The sequence below is a fragment of the Zonotrichia leucophrys genome, unplaced genomic scaffold, assembly GCF_028769735.1.
Source record: "Zonotrichia leucophrys gambelii isolate GWCS_2022_RI unplaced genomic scaffold, RI_Zleu_2.0 Scaffold_34_1600103, whole genome shotgun sequence".
NCBI lineage: Eukaryota > Metazoa > Chordata > Aves > Passeriformes > Passerellidae > Zonotrichia > Zonotrichia leucophrys.
The window spans coordinates 219,420-240,471 of NW_026992239.1; the positions used below are offsets into that span (position 1 = coordinate 219,420).

Consider the following 21,052-nt stretch of genomic DNA (forward strand, 5'->3'; position numbering starts at 1 on the left):
GGGGGGGCTTTGAGGGTCCCCCCCCAGGATTTGGGGGTTTCAGAGACCCCCAAAATAGGGGGGGGGGAGGGAGGATTTGGGGGGTGAAGGAGGGTCCTGAGTGGGTAACCAAACCCCAAAAATGGGGAAAATCCACCCAAAATTGGGGCTGGGGGCCTCAGGGGGGACCCTGAGAAATGGGGACCCCCAAAATAAAGAGATGGGGTCACTGTGGGGGAGGGTTTGGGGAGGGGTCTCAAATCCTGTGAGGAGCTCTGGAGGGTTTGGGGGGTCCTGATGGGTTTGGGGAGGGGTCTCGAGGATCCCTGATGTATTTGGGGAGGGGTCTCGGGGGTCCCTGAGGGTTTGGGGAGGGGTCTCAGATCCTTTCAGGAGTTCTGAAGGGTTTGGGCGATCCCTGAAGAATTTGGGGAGGGGTCTCAGGGCTGGTTTGTCTCTCCTGAGGGTTGGGATCAATTTTTTTGCCCTTGCCCCTTTAAGCGGACCCCACCCTGCTAAGCCACGCCCATTTCCGGGTAGGCCTCGCCTTGTTACCCCGGTAACCGCCTCTTGCCGGAAGTGACGCACCGGAAGCGGCGCCATGAAGCTGCTGACCCACAACCTGCTGAGCTCGCACGTGCCGGGGCTGCGGCCCGGGGCCGGATTCCCCCTCAAGATCGAGGTGCGGGCACGGGGGGACCCCGGGGCACCGGGAACGGGAGGGGAACACCGCGGTTCCCGCCCCCCGGCAAGGCCCCGCCACCTCTCGCCGTTACCGGTTACCGGAACCGTTACCGGAGCCTTAGCGGTGCCCCCGTTACCGGTTCCCAGCTTCTCCCCGTTCCGCTGTTCCGATCGGTGTTTCCTCATTTATCTCCCATCACTCCCGTTACCTCTCCCGTTACCCCCGGTAGCTCCTCCGTTAAAAGTAAGAACGCCCGGTAATTTGTCCCGTTACCGTCAATAAATCCGGCGTTAAACCCTCCCGCTAACGGCCCCGTTTCGTGCTTGTCAACCTCCTTAATTCTTCCCGTTATCGCAGTTTCTCTTCTCCCGTTATTCCCGTTCCATCTCCGTTATCCCGTTTCCCCCACCCCTCCGGGGTTCGGTTCCTCCCCGTTATCCTCCCGTTAACCCCTTCGTTACCCTCACCAACCGCCGGTAACTCCCCCGTTAATCCCCATTCTCTCCCGTTTAAACCGCCGGTACCCGTTCCGACCCCCCAGCACCGTTAACCCCTCCCGTTTCCCCGTTAACTCTGCCGGTAACTCCCCCATTTTCCGCCGGTAAAGCTCCCGTTAAGCCCCGATTTCCACCCGTTAGGAGCCCCGGTTCCCCGCGGTTCCGGTGCCCTCCCGTTAACCGGCCCGGTCCCCGCAGGCCGCCGAGGTTCGGGTCCGCCCGGTGCCGTTCAACGCCGCCTTCGTGTCCCGGATGGTGCCGCGGCTGCGCTGGGACGCGCTCCGGGAGGCGGCGGAGAGCGTGAGAGGCGGGGGGAAACCGGGAACGGGAAACGGGAACGGGGGGAAACGGGAATGAGGGACTGGGAAACGGGAACGGGGAAACGAGGGGGGTACCGGGAAACGGGAACGGGGAACGGGGAACCGGGTGGAGGTACCGGGAAATGGGACACGGGAACTGGGGAGGAACCGCGAAATGGGAACGGGAGACTGGGAAAAAGGAACGGGGAATAGGAATGGGAAACGGGAACCGGGGGGGAGACCGGGGAATGGGAATCGGGAACGGGAATGGGGGAACCGGGAACGGGAAATGGGAAACGGGGAACGGGGACGGGGGATTGGGAACGGGAAGAAACGGAAACGCGGGGGGGGGACACCGGGAAATGGGAACTGGAAAACGTGGGGGGAAACGGGAATGGGGAACGGGAATCGGGGAGGACACCCGGAAATGGGAACGAGGGACCGGAAACGGAAGTGGGAATGGAGGGGAACCGGGGAGGGGCCCCAGAAAGGGGAGCGGTGGGGGGGGTCCTTCCTTTGGGACATTCCATTTTTTTGGGGTTGGGGGGGACACTCAGGGGTCCCCTTTAACCCCCCTCCCCTCTTTTTCTGTGCCCCCCGAAGTTGGGGCGCCCCTCGGAGCTGCCCCCCGAGCCCAGCCCGGGCTACGAGGCCGACGAGGAATTCCTGCGCCGCCTCCACCACGTCCTGCTCGAGGTCAGGGCGCTCCCCAAAACCCCTGAAACCCCCAAAAAAACTCCTCAGGGGGGCTTCCCTAAATCCCCCAAATCTTGGGGACCCCCCCAAATTTTCCCATTTTCCCCCCATTTCAGGTGGAGGTGCTGGAGGGGTCCCTGCAGTGCCCGGACTCGGGGCGGCGCTTCCCCATCTCCAGGGGGGTCCCAAATCTGCTCCTGAGCGAGGACGAGGCCTGAGGAGGGGTCGGGACCCCCCAAAAATCCCCCCAAAATGGAGCTGAGTCCCTCCCCCCGAGGAAGAGCAAAAAAAACCCCGAATTTCCACGGTTTTACCCCAAAACACGGGGCCCGAATTTCACCCCGTGTTCAAGCGCTGAGGGGCGTGGTCTGATTCACCTCATTTGCATGTAGGCGTGGTTATTTGCATGCCCCTCCTCTATGCAAATTTGCCACTTCCTTATTTGCATATTGAGCGGGTTTTGTTCTATTTACATAATGGGCGTGGAAATTCCCAGTTTTTGCCCCCAAATTCCCTTTTGTTGCCCCCAAATTCTGGTTTTTTCTCCTTCCCTCCGAAATTTCCCAGTTTTGCCCCAAATTCTTTTATTTTCTCAGAATTTCACTCAAATTTCCTCCCCAAATTCCTCTTTTTATCCCAAAATCCTCCAGTTCTGCCTCAAATTCCTCTCCTTTGTCCCAGTTCCCTCCTTTGTGCCCCCAAATTTGGATTTTGCCCCAAAATCTCTTTTTTTACCCTCATTTTTTTTTATATTTTTCCACCAAAACCTCCTTTATGCCAAATCCGCTCCTTTTCACCCCCAAATCCTTTTTTTCCTGCTCCAAACCTCCAGTTTTTCCCCAAATCCCAGTTTTTCTCCTCATAATTCTCTTCCCAAAGTTCTGTCTTGTTGTATTTGTAATGTTCCCCATACATTTAATAAAAATCCCATTTTTTTTGCCCGATTTTGGGCCGGAATCGCCTCTTTTGGTCTCTTTGAGGATCCTCTCAGGGGAATATTTTGGGATGGAGGGAAGGGGGTGGGATGGGGGAGAGCCCCGGAGCCGCTGTCCGGTAATTCTGGAGGCTCGGGGATGATCCCGGAGCGGTTCCCGGTATTCCCGGCAGCACCTGGAGCCATTTCCAGGTGTCCCCGCTCACCTGGGCGGACCCAGCAGGCCCTTGGAGGACCCCGGTTCGTCTCTATGATCCCAGAGCGCCTCCCTCGTCTCAGTGGTTTTTCCGGCGCGCGCCGGCGGAAGTGGCGTCACACGGCGCGCCGCCGGATGTGACGTCAGTGCGCGGCGGCAGAAGGCTGAGGCGGGAGCGGCGGTTGGAACGGCTCGACGGGACGGTGAGGGCGGGGGGGGCACCGGGGACACCGGGAGGGGACGGAGGGGACAGGGAGGGGACATTGAGGGCGCGGAGGGGACATTGAGGGGTGAGGAGCGCCGGGAGGGGCGGGAAGGGGAGGGGCCCGAGGGGCGGGACGGGGCGGGGGAGTCCGTGAGGGGCGGGAGGGCCCGGAGTGTCCCCTCAGAGTCCCCTCAGGGTCCTCCCAATATCCCTTCAGGATCCCCTCAATGTCCCCTCAGGATTCCCCCCAATGTCCCCTCAATGTCCATTCAGCGTCCTCTCACTGTCTCCCCAGTGTCTCGTCAGAGTCCCCTCAGAGTCCCCTCAGAGTCCCCCCAGTGTCCCCTCAGAGACCTTCAGGGTCCCCTCAAGAGTCCCCTCAATGTCCCCTCAGAGTCCCTCCAATGTCTCCTCAGTGCCTCCTCAGGATCCCCTCAATGTCCCCCCAGTGTCCCCTCCAGTGTCTCCTCAGGCTCCCTCCAATGTCCTCTCAAAGTCCCTTCAGGGTCCCCTCAATGTGCCCCCAATGTCCCCTCCATATCCCCCCCAGTGTCCTCCCAATGTCCCCTCAGTGTCCCCCTGAGATGTCTGTGTGTCCCTGATTGTCCGTCTGTCCGCAGGCACCATGTCCTCGATGTCACAGAGGCGCCGTGTCCCCTCAGTGTCCCCTGAGCTGTCTGTCTGTCCCCAATGTCCCCCTGTCTGTCCGCAGGCGCCATGTCCTCGACGTCACAGAAGCACCGTGTCCCCTCAGTGTCCCTGTGTCCCCTGGGCTGTCTGTCTGTCCCCTCAATGTCCCTGTGTCCCCTCAGTGTCCCCCTGAGATGTCTGTGTGTCCCTGATTGTCTGTCTGTCCGCAGGCACCATGTCCTCGATGTCACAGAGGCGCCGTGTCCCCCTGAGCTGTCCCTGTGCCCCCTGGGCTGTCTGTGTGTCCCCTGATTGTCTGTCTGTCCACAGGCGCCATGTCCTCGACGTCACAGAGGCGCCGTGTCCCCTCAGTGTCCCCTGAGCTGTCTGTCTGTCCCCTGACTGTCTGTCTGTCCGCAGGCGCCATGTCCTCGACGTCACAGAAGCACCGGGACTTCGTGGCGGAGCCGATGGGGGACAAACCCGTGGGGAGCCTGGCCGGGATCGGGGACGTGCTGGGCAGGAAACTGGAGGAGAAGGGCTTTGACAAGGTGGGGCTGGGGACACTGGGGACACCTGGGGACATTGGGGACAACGGGGACATTGGGGATAGTGGGGATACCTGGGGACATTGAGGACATTGGGGACAGCAGGGACAGTGGGGACACCTGGGTACACTTGGGATACCTGGGGGCATCTGGGGACATTGGGGACACCCAGGGACATTGGGGACACCTCTGTCCCCAGCCAGGTGTTCGTGGAGGGACAGGGATCTGCTGAATGCACAGGGCTGGGGTGGGACCAGAGCACTTTGGGGTCACTCAGGGAGGACAGGGGGACCCTGGGTGACATCCCCACCCATGGTGACACTGCTGTCCCCTTGCTGTCCCCTCCCTGTCCCTGTCAGCCATTCCTGTGCTGGGGCATCTCTCAGATCTCTTGGGACCACAGGGCTGGGGTGTGACCGGAGCACTTTGGGGTCACTTGGGCAGGACCCAGAACACTTTGGGGTCACTCAGGGAGGACAGGGTGGCCCTGGGTGACATCCCCACGCCCTGGTGACACCGCTGTCCCCTCGCTGTCCCCTCGCTGTCCCCTCCCTGTCCCTCTCAGCCATTCCTGGTGGTGGCACAGCCCCATAAGGACCAGGAGCCGCAGGGCTGGGGTGGGACCGGAGCACTTTGGGGTCACTCGGGGAGGACAGGGTGACCCTTGGCAGTGTCCCCACGCCCTGGTGACCCCGCTGTCCCCTCCCTGTCCCTCTCAGCCATTCCTGTGCTGGGGCATCTCTCAGATCTCTTGGGACCACAGGGCTGGGGTGGGACTGGAGCTCTTTGGGGTCACTTGGGCAGGACTGGAGCTCTTTGGGGTCACTCAGGGGGGACAGGGTGACCCTGGGCAGTGTCCCCACCCCATGGTGACCCCGCTGTCCCCTCGCTGTCCCTCTCAGCCATTCCTGGTGGTGGCACAGCCCCATAAGGACCAGGGACCACAGGGCTGGGGCAGGACTGGAGCTCTTTGGGGTCACTCAGGCAGGACAGGGTGACCCTGGGCAGTGTCCCCACGCCCTGGTGACACCGCTGTCCCCTCCTGTCCCCTGGCTGTCCCCCCAGGCGTACGTGGTGCTGGGGCAGTTCCTGGTGCTGCGCAAGGACGAGGAGCTGTTCCGGGAGTGGCTCAAGGAGACGTGCGGGGCCAACGCCAAACAGAGCCGCGACTGCTCGGGCTGCCTGCGCGAGTGGTGCGACGCCTTCCTCTGAGCCCCCTCCCCAAAAACAGCACCTGAGACCCCCTCCCCAAAAACAGCACCCGGCTCCTTCATCTGAACCCCCTCTTCAAAACACAGCACCCTGAGATCCCCCCTTCTGAGCCCCCTCCCCACAACGGCACCTGAGACCCCCTCCCCAAAAACAGCACCCAGGCTCCTTCCTCTGAGCCCCCTCTTCAAAAAACAGCACCCTGAGATCCCCCCTCTCTGAGCCCCCTCCCCAAAACAGCACCCTGAGATCCCCACTCTGAACCCTCTCCTCAAAAAACACCACCCAGGCTCCTTCCTCTGAGCCCCCTCCCCAAAAACAGCACCCAGACCCCCTATCTGAGCCCCCTCCTCAAAGCTGACACCCCCAGCCCCTTCCCGAGCCCCTCAGAGCAGCCCTGCACCTCAACTGAGCTCCCTGCGCCCCAAATCCCATCCCTGTACCCCCAAATCCCATCCCTGTTACACCCAAATTCTCTCCCTGTACCCCAAATCCCATCCCTGCACCCCAAATCCCCTCCCTGCACCCCCAAATTTCAGGGCAGTTGCAGTTGCTGCCAGGGACCCCTTGGAGGGGTTGGGGGCTCCCCAAAACCATTCTGGGGACCCCCCCTGATTTCTTCAGGGACCCCAAAACCAGCCCAGGGAGCCCAAAACCATCCTGGGGACCCCAAAATCGTCCTGGGGACCCCAGAACCACTCCAAGGATCTCAAAACCATCCTGGGGACCCCAAAACTCACCCCGAGACCCCAAAGCCTGCTCTGGGGAACTCCAAACCATTCTGGGGACCCCAAAATCCACGCAGGGACCCCAAATCCAGCTCTGGGGAACCCCAAAATCATCCTGGGGACCCCATAACTCACCCAGAGACACCAAAAACCATTCTGAGGACCCCAAAAACACCTCTGGGAACCCCAAAATCATTCTGGAGACCCCAGAACCAGCTTTGGGGACCCCAAAATCATTCTGGGTACCCCAAAAACTTGCCCTGGGAACCCCAAAGCCAGCTCTGGGGAACCCCAAAATCATCTGGGGACCCCAAAACCCAAACAGGGACACCAGAACCACCCAAACCCCCTCCCCAGGCCCCAACCTGACACCCCTGGGACCCCCAAACTGGTGCTGCCACCCCCCCCCCAAACTCATCCAGGGGTGGGGGTCCCATGGTGCCGCCCCTCCCCCATCACCCCAACACCAGCTGGGGGGGGTGAGGAGGGGTCTCCTCCTGCCCCTCCCCCCATCCCGGGGTGGGATTTTGGGGGGGCTCATTTCAGGTGCCCCCCCCCTCCCCCCCCCCCGTTAGTGTTATTTTGGGGTGTCCCCCCCTCCCCCCACTGGGGGTCTGTATTATTTTGGGGGTGCCGTGTCCCCCCCCAACGCCCCCCAGTTTGTTTCTAAAATTATTTTCTAAACAATAAAAAGTTTTGCTGTGCTGCAGCTTGGGATCGTCCTTGGAATCCCTTGGGATTTGAGGGACGGGGGGCACGGGGAGGGATTTTGGGGGGCCTGGGGGCAAAATTTGGGGTTTGGGGGAAGATTTGGGGGTTGAGAGGAAGATTTTGGGGACAGGATTTTGGGGTTGGGAGCAGGATTTGGAGATCCAGGGGCAGAATTTGGGATTTGAGAAGATTTTGGGTTTTAGAGGGAAGATTTAGGGGCAGATTTTGGGGCTGGGGGCGGGGTTTGGGGGGAGGATTTGGGGGTTAAGAGGAAGATTTTGGGTGTCGGGGACAGAATTTGGAGTTTAAAGGAAACATTTAGAGGATCCAGGGGCAGAATTTGTGGTTTGGAGGGAGGATTTGGGAGACCTGCGGGCAGAATTTGGGATTTGAAATGAAGATTTTGAAGGTTTAGGGGGGAGGATTTTGCGTTTGGGAGCAGGATTTGGGGTTGTGGGGCAGAATTTGGGATTTGGGAGGAAAATTTGAGGAGCCTGGGGAAGCATTTAGGGTTTGTGGGCAGGATTTGAGGATCTGGGGGCAGAATTTGGGGTTTGAGGAGAAGATTTTGGGGTTTGGGGGCAGAATTTGGTGTCTCCTTATCCGCCGAGCTCCTCCAGAGCAGACAACTTCCACCTCCGAGCATCCCAGAGCGGCCTCCAGCAGAGCAGACAAGTTCCACCTCCGACCTGCCAGAGCGGAGTCCTCCAGAGCAGACAAGTCTCATTTTCCCCTATCAGCGAGCGCGGCCAGAGCGGCTCCACGGAGCCGGAACTTCCGGGCAGCGGCGGCGGCGGCGGGAGGATTCGAACATGGCCGCGGCCGCCGCTGCCTCCTCCCGGCGCCGCCGCCGCCCCCGCGGCCACCCCAACCCGCTGTTCGCCCGCTGGCTGCGGGAGTGGCGGGACGAGGCGCAGGGCACCTGGGCCAGGGGCACCTACGAGAGGGTGGGTCTGAGAGGGAGGGTCCCCGCGTGCTCAGGGGGGGTCGGGTTTGGGGTGCCCGGGTGAGGTTTGGGGTCTCCAGGTGAGTTTTGGGGTGCCCAGGTTGGATTTAGGGTGCCCAGGTGGGCGATTTTGGGGTGCCCCGGTGTGTTTTGGGGTGCCCAGGTTAATGTAGGGTGCCCAGGTGGGTGATTTTGAGGTGCCCAGGTTGGATTTAGGGTGCCCAGGTGGGCGATTTTGGGGTACCCGGTGTGTTTTGGGGTGCCCAGGTTGGATTTAGGGTCCCCGGTGGGTGATTTTGGGGTGCCCAGGTTGGATTTAGGGTGCCCAGGTGCGTTGTGGTATCCCGGGTGTGCTATTTTGGGTTGCCCGGGTGTGTTTTGGGGTGCCCAGGTGGGCGATTTTGGGGTACCCGGTTGGATTTGGAGGTTTCTGGGTAGAGCTTTGGGGTCTCCAGGTGAGTTTTGGGATCTCTGGGTGGGTGATTTGGGGATCCCCAGGTGTATCTCAGGTAGATTTTGGCCCCCCCAGGTGTATTTCGGGTGTCTCAGGTGTGTCCCAGGTGTAACCAAGGTGTATTTTGGGCTCCCCAGGTGTATCCCAGGTGTATTTCAGGTTCCCCAGGTGTATCCCAGGTGTATTTTGGATATCCCAGGTGTATCCCAGGTGTATTTTGGGTACCCCAGGTGTGTCCCAGGTGTAACCCAGGTGTGTTTGGGATATCCCAGGTGTGTTTTGGGTTCCCCAGGTGTATCCCAGGTGTATCTCAGGTTCCCCAGGTGTATCCCAGGTGTATCTCAGGTTCCCCAGGTGTATCCCAGGTGTGTTTCCGCCCAGGCCCTGCGCTCTCTCTCCCGGTTCCCGCTCCCTCTCCGTTCCGGCCGCGCCGCCGCCATCTTGCAGCACTTTGGCCCCGCCCTCTGTGCCCGCCTCGACCGACGGCTGAAACAGCACCGCCGAGGTGGGCGGGGCCTAAAGGGGCGGGGCATGGGGCGGGTGTGGTCTGTGGGTGGGTGGGGCTATGAAGGGTGTGGTCTGGGGGTGTGGTTTGAGTGAGCTCCGCCCATTCCCATTACAAGGGAGGGGGCGTGGCCTCAAAGGGCTGTGCTCTAGTGGGCGGGGCTTTCATGGGAGTTGTGTGTGAAGGGGTGGAGCTAAGGTAGGGTGGGGGTTTGTGGTGGGTGGGGCCTGATGAGGCTGATTTGCATGCTAATTTGCATCTCATTTACATCCCACAGAACAGGGCCTCCCAGCCACGCCCCCTCGGCAGGGGCAGAGCGCAGACCCTCCCCCAGCCCCGCCTACGGTGAGTCCAATCCTCGCCCCTCCCCCATCCAGGACCCCTCCCCATTGATTCCCATTGTGGGGGAGGGGCAGAGGAAGCCCCGCCCCCAATCTCTGCCCCTCCCCCTTCCTCCAGCGCCGCCCCCGCCAGTCCCGGCCCCTCCCCCGCTCCCGAGGCCACGCCCTCCTGCAGGTCCTGAGCCAGGTGAGGGGGAGGGGACACACCTGGGGGGGGTGGGGGAGGGGTCCACACCCTGCCCCTCCCCCTCCTCACCCTAAGCCCCGCCCCCCCAGAGCCCAGAGCCCCTCCCAGAGGCGGAGCTTCTGCAGCAGGCCCAGCCCCTCTGTGACCACGCCCTGACCCCGGTGAGTGACAGGTGGGGACCCAGCGCCCCTCCCCCACCCTGGCACCCCCCCCAAGGTGGCGGGGGAGGGGCTGACCCCCTGTTCCCCCCCCCACAGGCGGCTCTGGGTCCCCTCCTGCGCCGGGGGCTCGTGCAGAGGAGCGGCCGCCCCCACAGGTAGGGCCGGGACCCCCAAACTGACCTGGGATCCACCTGGGACCCCCCAAAACCCCCAGACTCACCTGGGACCCTCCTGGGATAACCTGGGACCCCTCTGAGCCCCCCAGACTCACCTGGGTTCCACCTAGGACCCTCCCCGGGACCCCCAGACTCACCTGGGACTGCCTGGGAGCCCCCAGAACCCCCAGACTCACCTGGGACCTCCGTGAGAACCGCCCCCATAACTCCCAGACCCACCTGGGACCCCTGGAATGACACTGGAACCCCCCAGAACCCCCAGACTCCCTGGGACCCCACCATTTCACCTGGGATCCACCTGGGACCACCCGAAACCCCCCTGGGACCCCCTAGAACCCCCAGACTCACCTGAGACCCCCCCCTGAGACCACCTGGGACCCCCCTGGGATCCCCCAGACTCACCTGGGACCCCCCTGGATGCACCTGTGACCTCCCCCCAGGACCCCTCCCCATTTCACCCCTTCCCCCCCCAGGTACGCGCTGACCCCGAAGGGGCGGAGTCTCGCCGAGGCCCCGCCCCCCGGCCGGGTGTGCCCGCAGCGCCCCCTGGCGGAGCAGGACGAGAACTGCGCCCCCTCCCCCCCTGCGTGAGTTTGAGGGGGCTGGGGACACTTGGGAACATTTTGGGGACACTTTGAGGGGGATTTGGGGACACTTTGGGGGGGTTTGGGACACTTTGGGAGAGGTGGGGACATTTTGGGGGGGTTGGGAGCACTTGGGGACACTTTGGGGACACTTTGGGGGCTTGAGGACACTTTAGGACACTTTGAGGGGATTTGAGGACACTTGGGGACACTTTGGGGGGTGTCCCAGCCCTGGGGGTCACCTGGAGGTGACTTTGGTGTGACTTTGGGGTCCCCCAGGTGCGACCCCGAGCAGGAATTTGAGCTCAGACCCGGCGAGTTCGAGATCGTGCTGTGCGCCGACGTCACCGAGGCCAACGGGTGACTGTCCCCTTGTCGCTGTCACCCTCTGTGTCACCCCATGTGTCTGTCACCCCCTGTCCCTGTCACCCCGTGTCCCTGTCACCCTCTGTGTCACCCCATGTCACCCGTCCCCATAGCGGGTCCCCCCATTGTCCCCAATGCCCCCATGCCACGCTCCCAATGTCCGTTCCCATGGCATGTCCCCAATGTCCCCCCAATGTCCCTGATGTCCCCAATGTCCCTGATTGTCCCCCATGTCCCCCAATGTCCCTGATTGTCCCCCAATGTCCCTGATTGTCCCCAATGTCCCCCAATGTCCCTGATTGTCCCCAATGTCCCGATTGTCCCCCATGTCCCCAATGTCCCTGATGTCCCCAATGTCCCTGATTGTCCCCCAGTTCCCCAATGTCCCTGATTGTCCCTGATTGTCCCCAATGTCCCTGATTGTCCCCAATGTCCCCGATTGTCCCCAATGTCCCCCAATGTCCCTGACTGTCCCCAATGTCCCCGATTGTCCCCAATGTCCCTGATTGTCCCCCATGTCCCTGATTGTCCCCAATGTCCCTGATTGTCCCCAATGTCCCTGATTGTCCCCCATGTCCCCCAATGTCCCTGATTGTCCCCAATGTCCCTGATTGTCCCCAATGTCCCCCAATGTCCCTGATTGTCCCCCAATGTCCCTGATTGTCCCCCAATGTCCCTGATTGTCCCCCATGTCCCAATGTCCCTGATTGTCCCCCAATGTCCCTGATTGTCCCCCATGTCCCTGATTGTCCCCCAATGTCCCTGATTGTCCCCCATGTCCCCCAATGTCCCTGATTGTCCCCAATGTCCCTGATTGTCCCCAATGTCCCCCCGCTGTCCCCGCAGCCCCTCCGGGGGGGTCCCGGCCCTGCTCCGTTCCCGGGGGGTCCCGGTGCTGCTGCGGCGCCTCCACGTCGGCGACTTCCTGTGGGTGGCGCGCGAGAAGGACCCGCCCACAGGTGGGCGTGGCCGAGGGGGCGTGGCCTGTGTGGGGCGGGGCTTGGGATAACCACACCCCATGGACTGGGTGGGGCAGCTGGAGTGGGTGTGGTCATCGCTAATGGGTGTGGCCTGGTGATGACCACGCCCCCAGAGCAGTACAGCCATTGATTGGGTGTGGCTGGAGGGGGCGTGGCCAGGCCCAGACCCCACCCATGGACTTGGGGTGTTGCCATGGTGATGGGTGGGTGTGGCCAGACGTGATGGGCATAGCACTGGGGGTGTGGCCATGTTGATGGTGGGTGTGGTCAGATGTTATGGGGGTGTGGCCAATGATGGATAGATGTGGTCATGTGTGATGGGTGTGGCACAGGGGGTGTGGCCATGGAGATGGTGGGTGTGGTCAGTTGTGATGGGGATAACCTCACCTGGGTGTGGTCAAATTCTGGCTCTGCCCCCACGTGGTGGGCGTGTCCAAGGACAAACCACACCCTCACTGTGGCCATGATAAGTGGGTGGGGCCTGGAATTTACCCCACCGCTTTGCGGGGGTGGCACCTGGGACTGTGGGTGTGTCTCTGAGTGGGCGTGGTCACGTGTGACCCCGCCCAGGCCACGCCCCCCGGGAGCTGGTGCTGGACGTGGTGGTGGAGCGGAAATCGGCGGCGGATCTGGCGAACAGCATCAGGGACGGGCGGTACCGGGAGCAGAAGGTGGGGCCGGGAACTGGGAGGGACTGGGACGGACTGGGAGGAACTGGGGGGCACTGGGAGGGACTGGGGGGGACAGACTGGGAGGGAACTGGGAATAAACAGGGCAAACTGGGGGAGACTGGGGGGCACTGGGGTAACTGGGATGGTCTGGGGCAATTGGGGTAACTGGGATGCACTGGGATATACTGGGAGGGACTGGTTTAACTGGGATGGCCTGGTTTAAGTGGGATGGACTGGGGGGCACTGTGGGTAACTGGTTTAACTGGGTTAACTGGGATGGACTGGGGGGCACTGTGGGTAACTGGGATGGTCTGGGGGAGTTGGGATAACTGGGATGCACTGGGATATACTGGGAGGGACTGGTTTAACTGGGATGGCCTCTCTCTGTGTCCCAGTTCTGTCTGTGGTGCCCCAGTACGAGGCGGGACTGGGGGTAACTGGGATGGACTGGGTTAACTGGGATGGACTGGTTTAACTGGGATATCCCCCTCCTGTCCCAGTTCTGGCTGCGGCGTCCCAGTACGGGGATGGACTGGGGGGCACTGGGATGACTGGGGGGCACTGGTTTAACTGGGATGGACTGGAGGGCACTGGGGGTAACTGGGGGTTAACTGGGATGGACTGGGGGCACTGTGGGTAACTGGTTTAACTGGGATGGACTGGGGGGCACTGTGGGTAACTGGGATGGCCTGGGTTAACTGGGATGGCCTGGAGGGCACTGCGGGTAACTGGTTTAACTGGGTTAACTGGGATGGACTGGGGGGCACTGTGGGTAACTGGTTGAACTGGGATGGACTGGGGGGCACTGTGGGTAACTGGGATGGACTGGGTTAACTGGGATGGACTGGGGGGCACTGTGGGTAACTGGGTTAACTGGGATGGACTGGGGGGCACTGGGGTAACTGGGGGGCACTGGTTGGACTGGTTGAGCTGGGATGGACTGGGGGGCACTGGGGTAACTGGGGGGGCACTGGGGTAACTGGTTGAACTGGGATGGACTGGAGGGCACTGTGGGTAACTGGGTTAACTGGGATGGACTGGGGGCACTGGGGGCACTGTGGGTAACTGGTTTAACTGGGTTAACTGGGATGGACTGGGGGGCACTGTGGGTAACTGGGATGGACTGGGGGGCACTGTGGGTAACTGGGGGGCACTCTGGGTAACTGGGATGGGCTGGGGGGCACTGGGGTAACTGGGGGGCACTGGTCTCACTGGTTGAACTGGGATCCCCCCCTGCCCAGGCGCGGCTGCGGCGCTCGGGGCTGCGCTGCCCCCTGTACCTGCTGGAGGAGCCGGCGCACGGGGAGCCCCTGGCCCTGCCCCTGCCCAGCCTGCGCCAGGCGGCCGCCAACACACAGGTACCGGAGACCCCTCCCCAAATTACACTGAGACCCCTGAGACCCCTACCCTAAATACAGAGAGACCCCTCCCCAAAATACACTGAGACCCCTGAGACCCCTACCCTAAATACAGAGAGACCCCTACCCTAAATACAGAGAGACCCCTCCCCAAAATACACAGGTACCAGAGATCCCTCCCCAAATTACAGAGACCCCTCCCCAAAATACATTGAGACCCTGAGACCCTACCCTAAATACACAGGTACCAGAGATCCCTCCCCAAATTACAGAGACCCCTCCCCAAATTACATTGAGACCCCTGAGACCCCTACCCAAAATACACAGGTACTGGAGGCTCCTCCCCAAATTACAGAGACCCCTCCCCAAATAACACTGAGACCCCTACCCTAAATACACAGGTACTGGAGACCCCTCCCCAAATTAACAGAGACCCCTCCCCAAATTACACTGAGACCCCTACCCTAAATGCAGAGAGACCCCTCCCCAAAATACACTGGTACTGGAGACCCCTCCCCAAATTACAGAGACCCCTCCCCAAATTACACTGAGACCCCTACCCTAAATACAGAGAGACCCCTCCCAAAAACACTGGTACTGGAGACCCCTCCCCAAAATACAGAGACCCTTCCCAAAAATACACAGAGACGCACCCCAACACACAGGTACCTCCGGGACCCTTCCCCTAAATACAGGTACCTCTGAGACCCCTCCCCTAAATACATAGAGATGCCTGAGACCCCTCCCCAAAATAGACAGGTAACCTGAGACCCTTCCCCAAAATAGACAGGTAACCTGAGACCCCTCCCCAAAACATGGAGACCTCTCTCCAAAATCCACAGAGACCCCTCCCCTAAATCCAGAACCCCTGAGACCCCTCCCCAAAACACAGAGACCCCTCCCCAGCATCCAGGACCCCTGAGACCCCTCCCCAAATTACACAGAGACCCCTCCCCAGGTTGTGGACGGGCTGTTCGTGGTGCGCACCAGGGACCCCCAGGACTCGGCCGCGTATTTGGGGGTCCTGGGGGAGCAGCTGAGGAGGAGATTTGGGGTGAGGGGCTTCGGGGGGGGCTGGGGGGGTTTGGGGGGAAGGGGACATTTTGGGGAGGGGGCAGTTGGGAGGGGTCATGGAGGGAAATGGGGGGAAAATTTGGGGGGGAATGAGAGGACAAGGAAGGGACATGGGGGGGTCACAAGGGGGGGGTTTGGGGGTGGGGGAACATTTTGAGGAGGGGGCAATTGAGGAGGACATTGGGGGGATAGAAGGGGGGACCCTGGGGGGGAAATTTTGGGGGGGGTTACGGATACCCCTGAGACCCCTCCCCAAAACACAGAGACCCCTCTGTGACCTGTGGGGGGAACACGGAGAAATTGGGGAGGGGTCACAAGGGAGGGCTTTGTGAGTGGGGGGACATTTTGGGGAGGGGGCAATTGAGGGGGACATTGGGGGGATAGAAGGGGGGGACTTGGGGGGGACATGGAGGGAAAAAGGATGGGGGGGAAATTTTGGGGAGGGGTCATGGGTACCCCTAAGACCCCTCCCCAAAACGCAGAGACCCCCTCTGTGACCTGGGGGGGGGGACACAGAGAAATTGGGGAGGGGTCACAAAGGGGGGTTTAGGGGGGGGGGAATGGATGGAAAAGGGTTGGGGGGAGGATATTGGGGGGGGTCACGGGTACCTCTGAGACCCCTCCCCAAAACGCAGAGACCTCTCTGTGACCTGTGCGGGGAGGGGGGGGGAGGGAAAATTGGGGGGGGGCGTCACTGAGGGGGGGGGTCCCTGACCCCTCCCCCCCTCTCCCCTCCCCCAGGGCCGCGTGCTGAGGGCGTGGGGGGGCGCTGTGACCGCCCGGGGCCCCCCCGAGCCCCCCGGGACCCCCCTGGCCCTGCTGCCCCTGCAGAGGCTGCGCGAGGGGGGGGGCAAGAACCAGGTGGGGAGGGGTAAAATGGGGCTGGGGGGTTTGAGGGGGAAATGGGGAGGGGTCCCAAAGGGGGTTGGGAATTTCTTGGCGGGGGGGGGGGGGACAAAGGGGGCACTGGAGGGAGGGATATGGGAGGGGGGGGGGCTTGGGGGGTTTTTGGGGGCCCTTCACCCCCATTTCCCCCCCCCCCCCCAGACCCAGACGTTGGGGGGACCGTGTCCTGGTGGGGAGGATTTTGGGGTTCAGGGGATATTTTGGGGTCCCCTCACCCCCATTTTTGTCCCTCCCCAGGCCCAGACCATGTCTTGGGGAGGGCGGTGTTTTGGGGTCAGGGATTTTGGGGTCCCCTGATCCCCCCCAGACCCAGACCGTGTGCCGGGCTGGCATTTTAGGGCTGGGGGTGTTTTGAGTTCCGGGGTCCCCTGACCCCCATTTTCCCCCTCCCCAGGCCCAGACCGTGGGCTCCATGTTCTAGGGTGGGATTTTGGGGTTGGGGGTGTTTTGGGGTCCCTGACCCCCATTTTCCCCCTCCCCAGGCCCAAACCATGTCCGGGGGGGGGGATTGTGGGGTCAGGGGTGAGATTTTGGGGTCGGGGGTGTTTTTGGTGTCCCCTGACCCCCATTTTCCCCCCCGTCCAGGCCCAGACCATGGGGTCCATGTTCTAGGGTGGTATTTTGGGGTCGGGGGTGTTTTTGGTGTCCCCTGACCCCCCATTTTCCCCCCACCCAGGCCCAGACCGTGGGCTCCATGTCCTAGGGTGGGATTTTGGGGTTGGGGGTGTTTTGGGGTCCCCTGACCCCCATTTCCTCCCCCCCAGACCCAGACCGTGGGCTCCGTGTTCGCCCGGCAGCTGCTGCAGCTGGGGGGGCTCAGTGGGGGCAGGGCCGGGGCCGTCCTGAGCCGCTTCCCCACCCCCGCCAGGTCCGGGGGGGTTTGGGGGGTCCGGGAGGGGGGGTTGGGGATGGGGAAGGGGGGCTGGGGTCTCCCATGAGGGCTCTGATGGCCCCAAAAGGGTCCTGGCCCATGGGGAGGGTCCTGAGGGTTTGATCTGGGGGGGTTTTGGGGGGTCTGAGAGGGAAGGTTGAGGTCCCCCGTGTGGGAGCCCCCAGGCTCAAATGTCCCCAAAAGGGTCCTGGCCCATGGGGAGGGTCCTGAGGGTGGGATCTGGGGGGGTCCCGGGGGATTTGGGGGGGTCCTGGGGGGTTTTGGGGGTCCTTGGGGGGTTTGGGGGTCCTGGGGGTTTTGGGGAGGGGGGGGTCCCACCTGAGTTCTGTCCCCTCCCCCCACAGCCTGATGGATGCCCTGGGACCCTCCCAGGACCCCCAAAAGTGCCGGGAGGTGCTGAGCACCCTGCGCTGCGGCCCCGCGCAGAGGTGAGACCCCCACCCAAATTATGGGGCACCTCAAATTCTGGGGATCCCCGAATCTTGGAAAATTCCCCCAAATTCTGGGAACCTCAAATTCTGGGGATCCCCAAATCTTGGGGAACTTCAAGTTCTGGGGATTCCCTCAAAATCCTGGGAACCCCAAATCCCGGGATCCCTAAATCCTGGGGAATCCCAAATTCTGGGGAACCCCCCAAATTTTGGAGAATCTCAAATCCTGGGAACCCCCAAGTACTGGGAACCCCAAGTCCCAGGGAATTCCCCCAAATCCTGGGAACCTCAAATTCTGGGAATCCCTAAATCATGGGACATTCTCCCAAATCTTGGGATCCTCCAAATCCCAGGAAATTCCCCCAAATCCTGGGGGACCCCTCAACTCCAACGACCCCCCCCCAATTTCTGTCCCCCCAATTCCTCTGTCCCCAAACCCCCGTCACTGTCCCTCCCCCCCAAATTTTGGGGTCTCACCCCTCTTTCCCCCCCCAAATTTTGGGGTCTCACCCCTCTCTCCCCCCCCCCCCAGTTTTGGGGTCTCACCCCTCCCCCCCCCAAATTTTGGGGTCTCACCCATCTCTCCCCCCCCCACAGGAATTTGGGCCCCTCCCTCAGCGGGGCCCTGGTGAAGCTCTACGGGACCCGGGGGCCGCTGGAATGAGGGGACACCTCATTGTCACCTCATTGTCACCTCATTGTCACCTCGTTGTCACCCCCCAATAAAGCCTCTCCCCCATCACTGCACACCTGGAGTTTTATTTGGGGGGACAGGGGGTGACACCGGTGACAGTGGCAGGGGTGACAGTGATGGGAGTGGCGGTGACACCAATGACAGTGACAGGGTGAGGATGATGGGGTGACACTGGTGACAATGATGGGGTGACAGTGACAGGATGAGGATGGTGAGGGGGTGACACAGTGACAGTGACAGGGGTGGCAGTGATGGGTGACAGTGACACACCAGTGACACCAGTGACCTTGAGGGGGACACGGTGACAGGAACAGGGTGACAGTGACAGGATGAGGATGATGAAGGGGTGACACCAATGACAGTGACACAGTGACAGTGACACAGTGACAGTGATGGGGTGATGGCGACAGTGACAGTGACAGAGGGGTGACACCGATGACGGGGGTGGCGGTGACACCAATGACAGCGACGGGGTGAGGATGATGGGGGGTGACACTGGTGACAATGATGGGGTGACAGTGACAGGGTGAGGATGGTGGGGGGGTGACACCGGTGACAGTGGCAGAGGTGGCAGTGACACCAGTGACAGTAACAGGGGTGGCACTGATGGGTCACAGTGACACCAGTGACCTTGAGGGTGACACGGTGACAGGAACAGGGTGACAGTGGCAGGGTGAGGATGATGAAGGGGTGACACCGGTGACATTGGCAGAGATGGCAGTGACACCAAGGACAGTGACACAGTGACAGTGACACCAATGACAGTAACACAGTGACAGTGATGGGGTGATGGCGACAGTGACAGTGACAGAGGGGTGACGCCGATGACGGGGGTGGCGGTGACACCAATGACAGTGACAGGGTGAGGATGATGAAGGGGTGACACAGTGACACTGACAGGGGTGACAGTGACACCAGTGACAGTAACAGGGTGAGGATGGTGAGGGGGTGACATCAGTGACAGTGGCAGGGGTGGCAGTGACACCTGTGCCCTTGGGGGTGACGCAGTGACAGTGACAGGGGTGACAGTGGCGGTTTGGTGACACAGCCTGGGGTGACACCAGTGACAGTGACACCTGTGACAGTGACAGGGACACCTGTGACAGCGGGGTGGCACCGGCGTCCCCTGGGATCAATTTGGAGTCCCCAAAATGGGGGCGGGGTCTGTCCTGAGCCCTGCGGTCACTCGGGACCCCAGAGGGTCCCCAAAAAAGGGGGCGGGGCCACCCGAACGTGCCAGGCCGGGGGTGGGGCCCTGGGTGGGGCCGGGTTTGAGATTTTGGGGGCGGGGCACGGAGGGGTGGGGCCTCTCTTGGGGTTTTGGGGGAGCGGGGCCGGGATTGGGATTTGGGATTTGCGGGGAGGGTGGGGACGGATTTGGGATTTTGGGAGGGGTTGGGGACAGATTTGGGATTTTGGGGGGGGTGGGGCCAGGGTGGGGCCAGATTTGGGATTTTGGGAGGGGTTGGGGCCGCGTTTGGGGTTTGGCATTTGGGGAACGGCGGGGCCGCCCTTGGCCGGGTTTGGGATTTGGGATTTTGGGATTTGGGATTGGGGGGGCGGGTCCGGCTGTGCCCCATCCCGAGGAGGAGGAGGAAGAAGAGGAGGAGGAGGAGGTGGCAGCGCGATGCTGGTGGCGCTGGTGGCGCTGGTGGCCGTGGCGGCGCCGGCCGGGGGGGACCCGGGGGTCCCGCCGACCCCCGCCCCGTGCCCGCTGGGTTTCGGGCCGGTGGCCGCGGGCGGCTGCGGGGACAGGGACGAATGTCGCACGGCCGCCGTGTGCCACCACATGTGCCTCAACCACCACGGTGGCTTCGCCTGTCATTGTCACCGCGGCTTCGTCCTGCAGCCCGACGGGGTCACCTGCCGCCGCCGCCGACACCGGGGACACCGGCGACAGCCCGGGACCCCTCCCCAGCACCTCGGGGGACACCGGGGACAGCCCGGGACCCCTCCCCAGCACCTCGGGGGACACCGGGGACAGCCCGGGACCCCTCACCCGGAGCTGCCCGAGGGGTCCCGGCGCGCTTGGAGCGGCCGCGGGTGGAGAGCGCGGGACCGGCGGCGGGACGGGACGGGAGGAGGTGAAGGCTCAGCGCGGGATTCGGTACCGGAGCGGAACCGCGGCTCGCAGGAGGATTTGGAGCGGGATCGGGACCGGGATCCGCGTTCAGGCTCGGTGTGGGATCCACAGCGGGGTTCGGCACCGGGGAGGCACCGGGAGACGCGGCCGGGGCGGCACCGGAGCTCGCACGGGGATTGGGACCGGGATTTGGACCGGGATCCTCACCAGGACCTAAACCGGGATTGGGACAGGGATTTGGACCGGGATCCGGACCGAGATTTAGACCGGGATCCCCACCAGGATTTGGACCGGGATCTGGACCGGGATCTCCACCAGGATCTGGACCTGGACTCGGACCGGGATTCCCAGGAGGATTTACCACCGGGAAGGCACCGAGGCTTGCACCGGGATTGGAACCGGGGTCTAGACCGGGATCCTCACCAGGATTTGGACCGGGATTCCCACCAGGATCTGCACCGGGATCCGGATCGGAATCCGGACCGGGATCTGCACCGGGATCTGTACCGGGATCTGCACCGGGATCCACACCGGGATTTGGACCGGGATTCCCACCGGGATCCAGCCCGGGATTCTCACCGGGATTTCCGTGAGGATTCCCAGCCCGGCGAGCAGCGGGATTGGCACCGGGATTTGCCCGAGGATTCCCGGGAGGATTCGGCTCCGGAAGGGCACCGGGGTTCGCACCGGGATTTGTGGCCGGACCGGGGTTCGCACCGGGAATGGCCCCGGGACCGGGATCCAGACCCGGCGCCGCCCCGGGAGCCGCACGGGGATTCCCGGGAGGGTTCGCACCGGGACTCGCACGGGGAGCGGGGGCTGGAACCGCCCCGGTACCGGGGGTGGCACCGGGACTCCCTCGAGGGCTCCCACCGGGATTTTGGGCGGGATTTGCCCCCTTCCCCCGGGCCCCCCTATAGGGACGA

At 62.4% G+C, this 21,052-nt stretch overlaps 3 protein-coding genes across 4 annotated transcripts; all 3 read left to right on the forward strand.

The window, feature by feature from the left end:
• The first annotated feature begins 563 nt into the window (after positions 1–563).
• On the forward strand, positions 564–3,113 carry TRMT112 (tRNA methyltransferase activator subunit 11-2). Its single transcript, XM_064737030.1, has 4 exons — positions 564–661; positions 1,360–1,461; positions 2,064–2,156; positions 2,273–3,113. The coding sequence occupies exons 1-4, from the start codon at positions 581–583 to the stop codon at positions 2,372–2,374; spliced, it is 378 nt and encodes a 125-aa protein (XP_064593100.1). The 5' UTR covers positions 564–580; the 3' UTR covers positions 2,375–3,113.
• A 264-nt stretch (positions 3,114–3,377) lies between these two features.
• Positions 3,378–5,881, forward strand: BANF1 (BAF nuclear assembly factor 1). The gene is made up of 3 exons (XM_064737107.1): positions 3,378–3,489; positions 4,542–4,672; positions 5,735–5,881. The coding sequence occupies exons 2-3, from the start codon at positions 4,547–4,549 to the stop codon at positions 5,879–5,881; spliced, it is 273 nt and encodes a 90-aa protein (XP_064593177.1). The 5' UTR covers positions 3,378–3,489; positions 4,542–4,546.
• A 2,095-nt stretch (positions 5,882–7,976) lies between these two features.
• On the forward strand, positions 7,977–18,088 carry MUS81 (MUS81 structure-specific endonuclease subunit). 2 transcript variants are annotated; one of them, XM_064737066.1, is made up of 16 exons: positions 7,981–8,264; positions 9,099–9,222; positions 9,500–9,567; positions 9,682–9,750; positions 9,840–9,911; positions 10,008–10,066; positions 10,561–10,674; positions 10,951–11,031; positions 11,884–11,996; positions 12,588–12,688; positions 13,930–14,046; positions 15,005–15,100; positions 15,862–15,981; positions 16,791–16,894; positions 17,263–17,346; positions 17,947–18,088. In XM_064737066.1, the coding sequence occupies exons 1-16, from the start codon at positions 8,130–8,132 to the stop codon at positions 18,011–18,013; spliced, it is 1,524 nt and encodes a 507-aa protein (XP_064593136.1). In that variant the 5' UTR covers positions 7,981–8,129; the 3' UTR covers positions 18,014–18,088. The 2 variants fall into 2 exon arrangements, with proteins under 2 accessions (XP_064593137.1, XP_064593136.1); XM_064737067.1 differs by lacking the exons at positions 9,682–9,750; positions 9,840–9,911 and having other exon boundaries at positions 7,977–8,264.
• Positions 18,089–21,052: the final 2,964 nt, after the last annotated feature.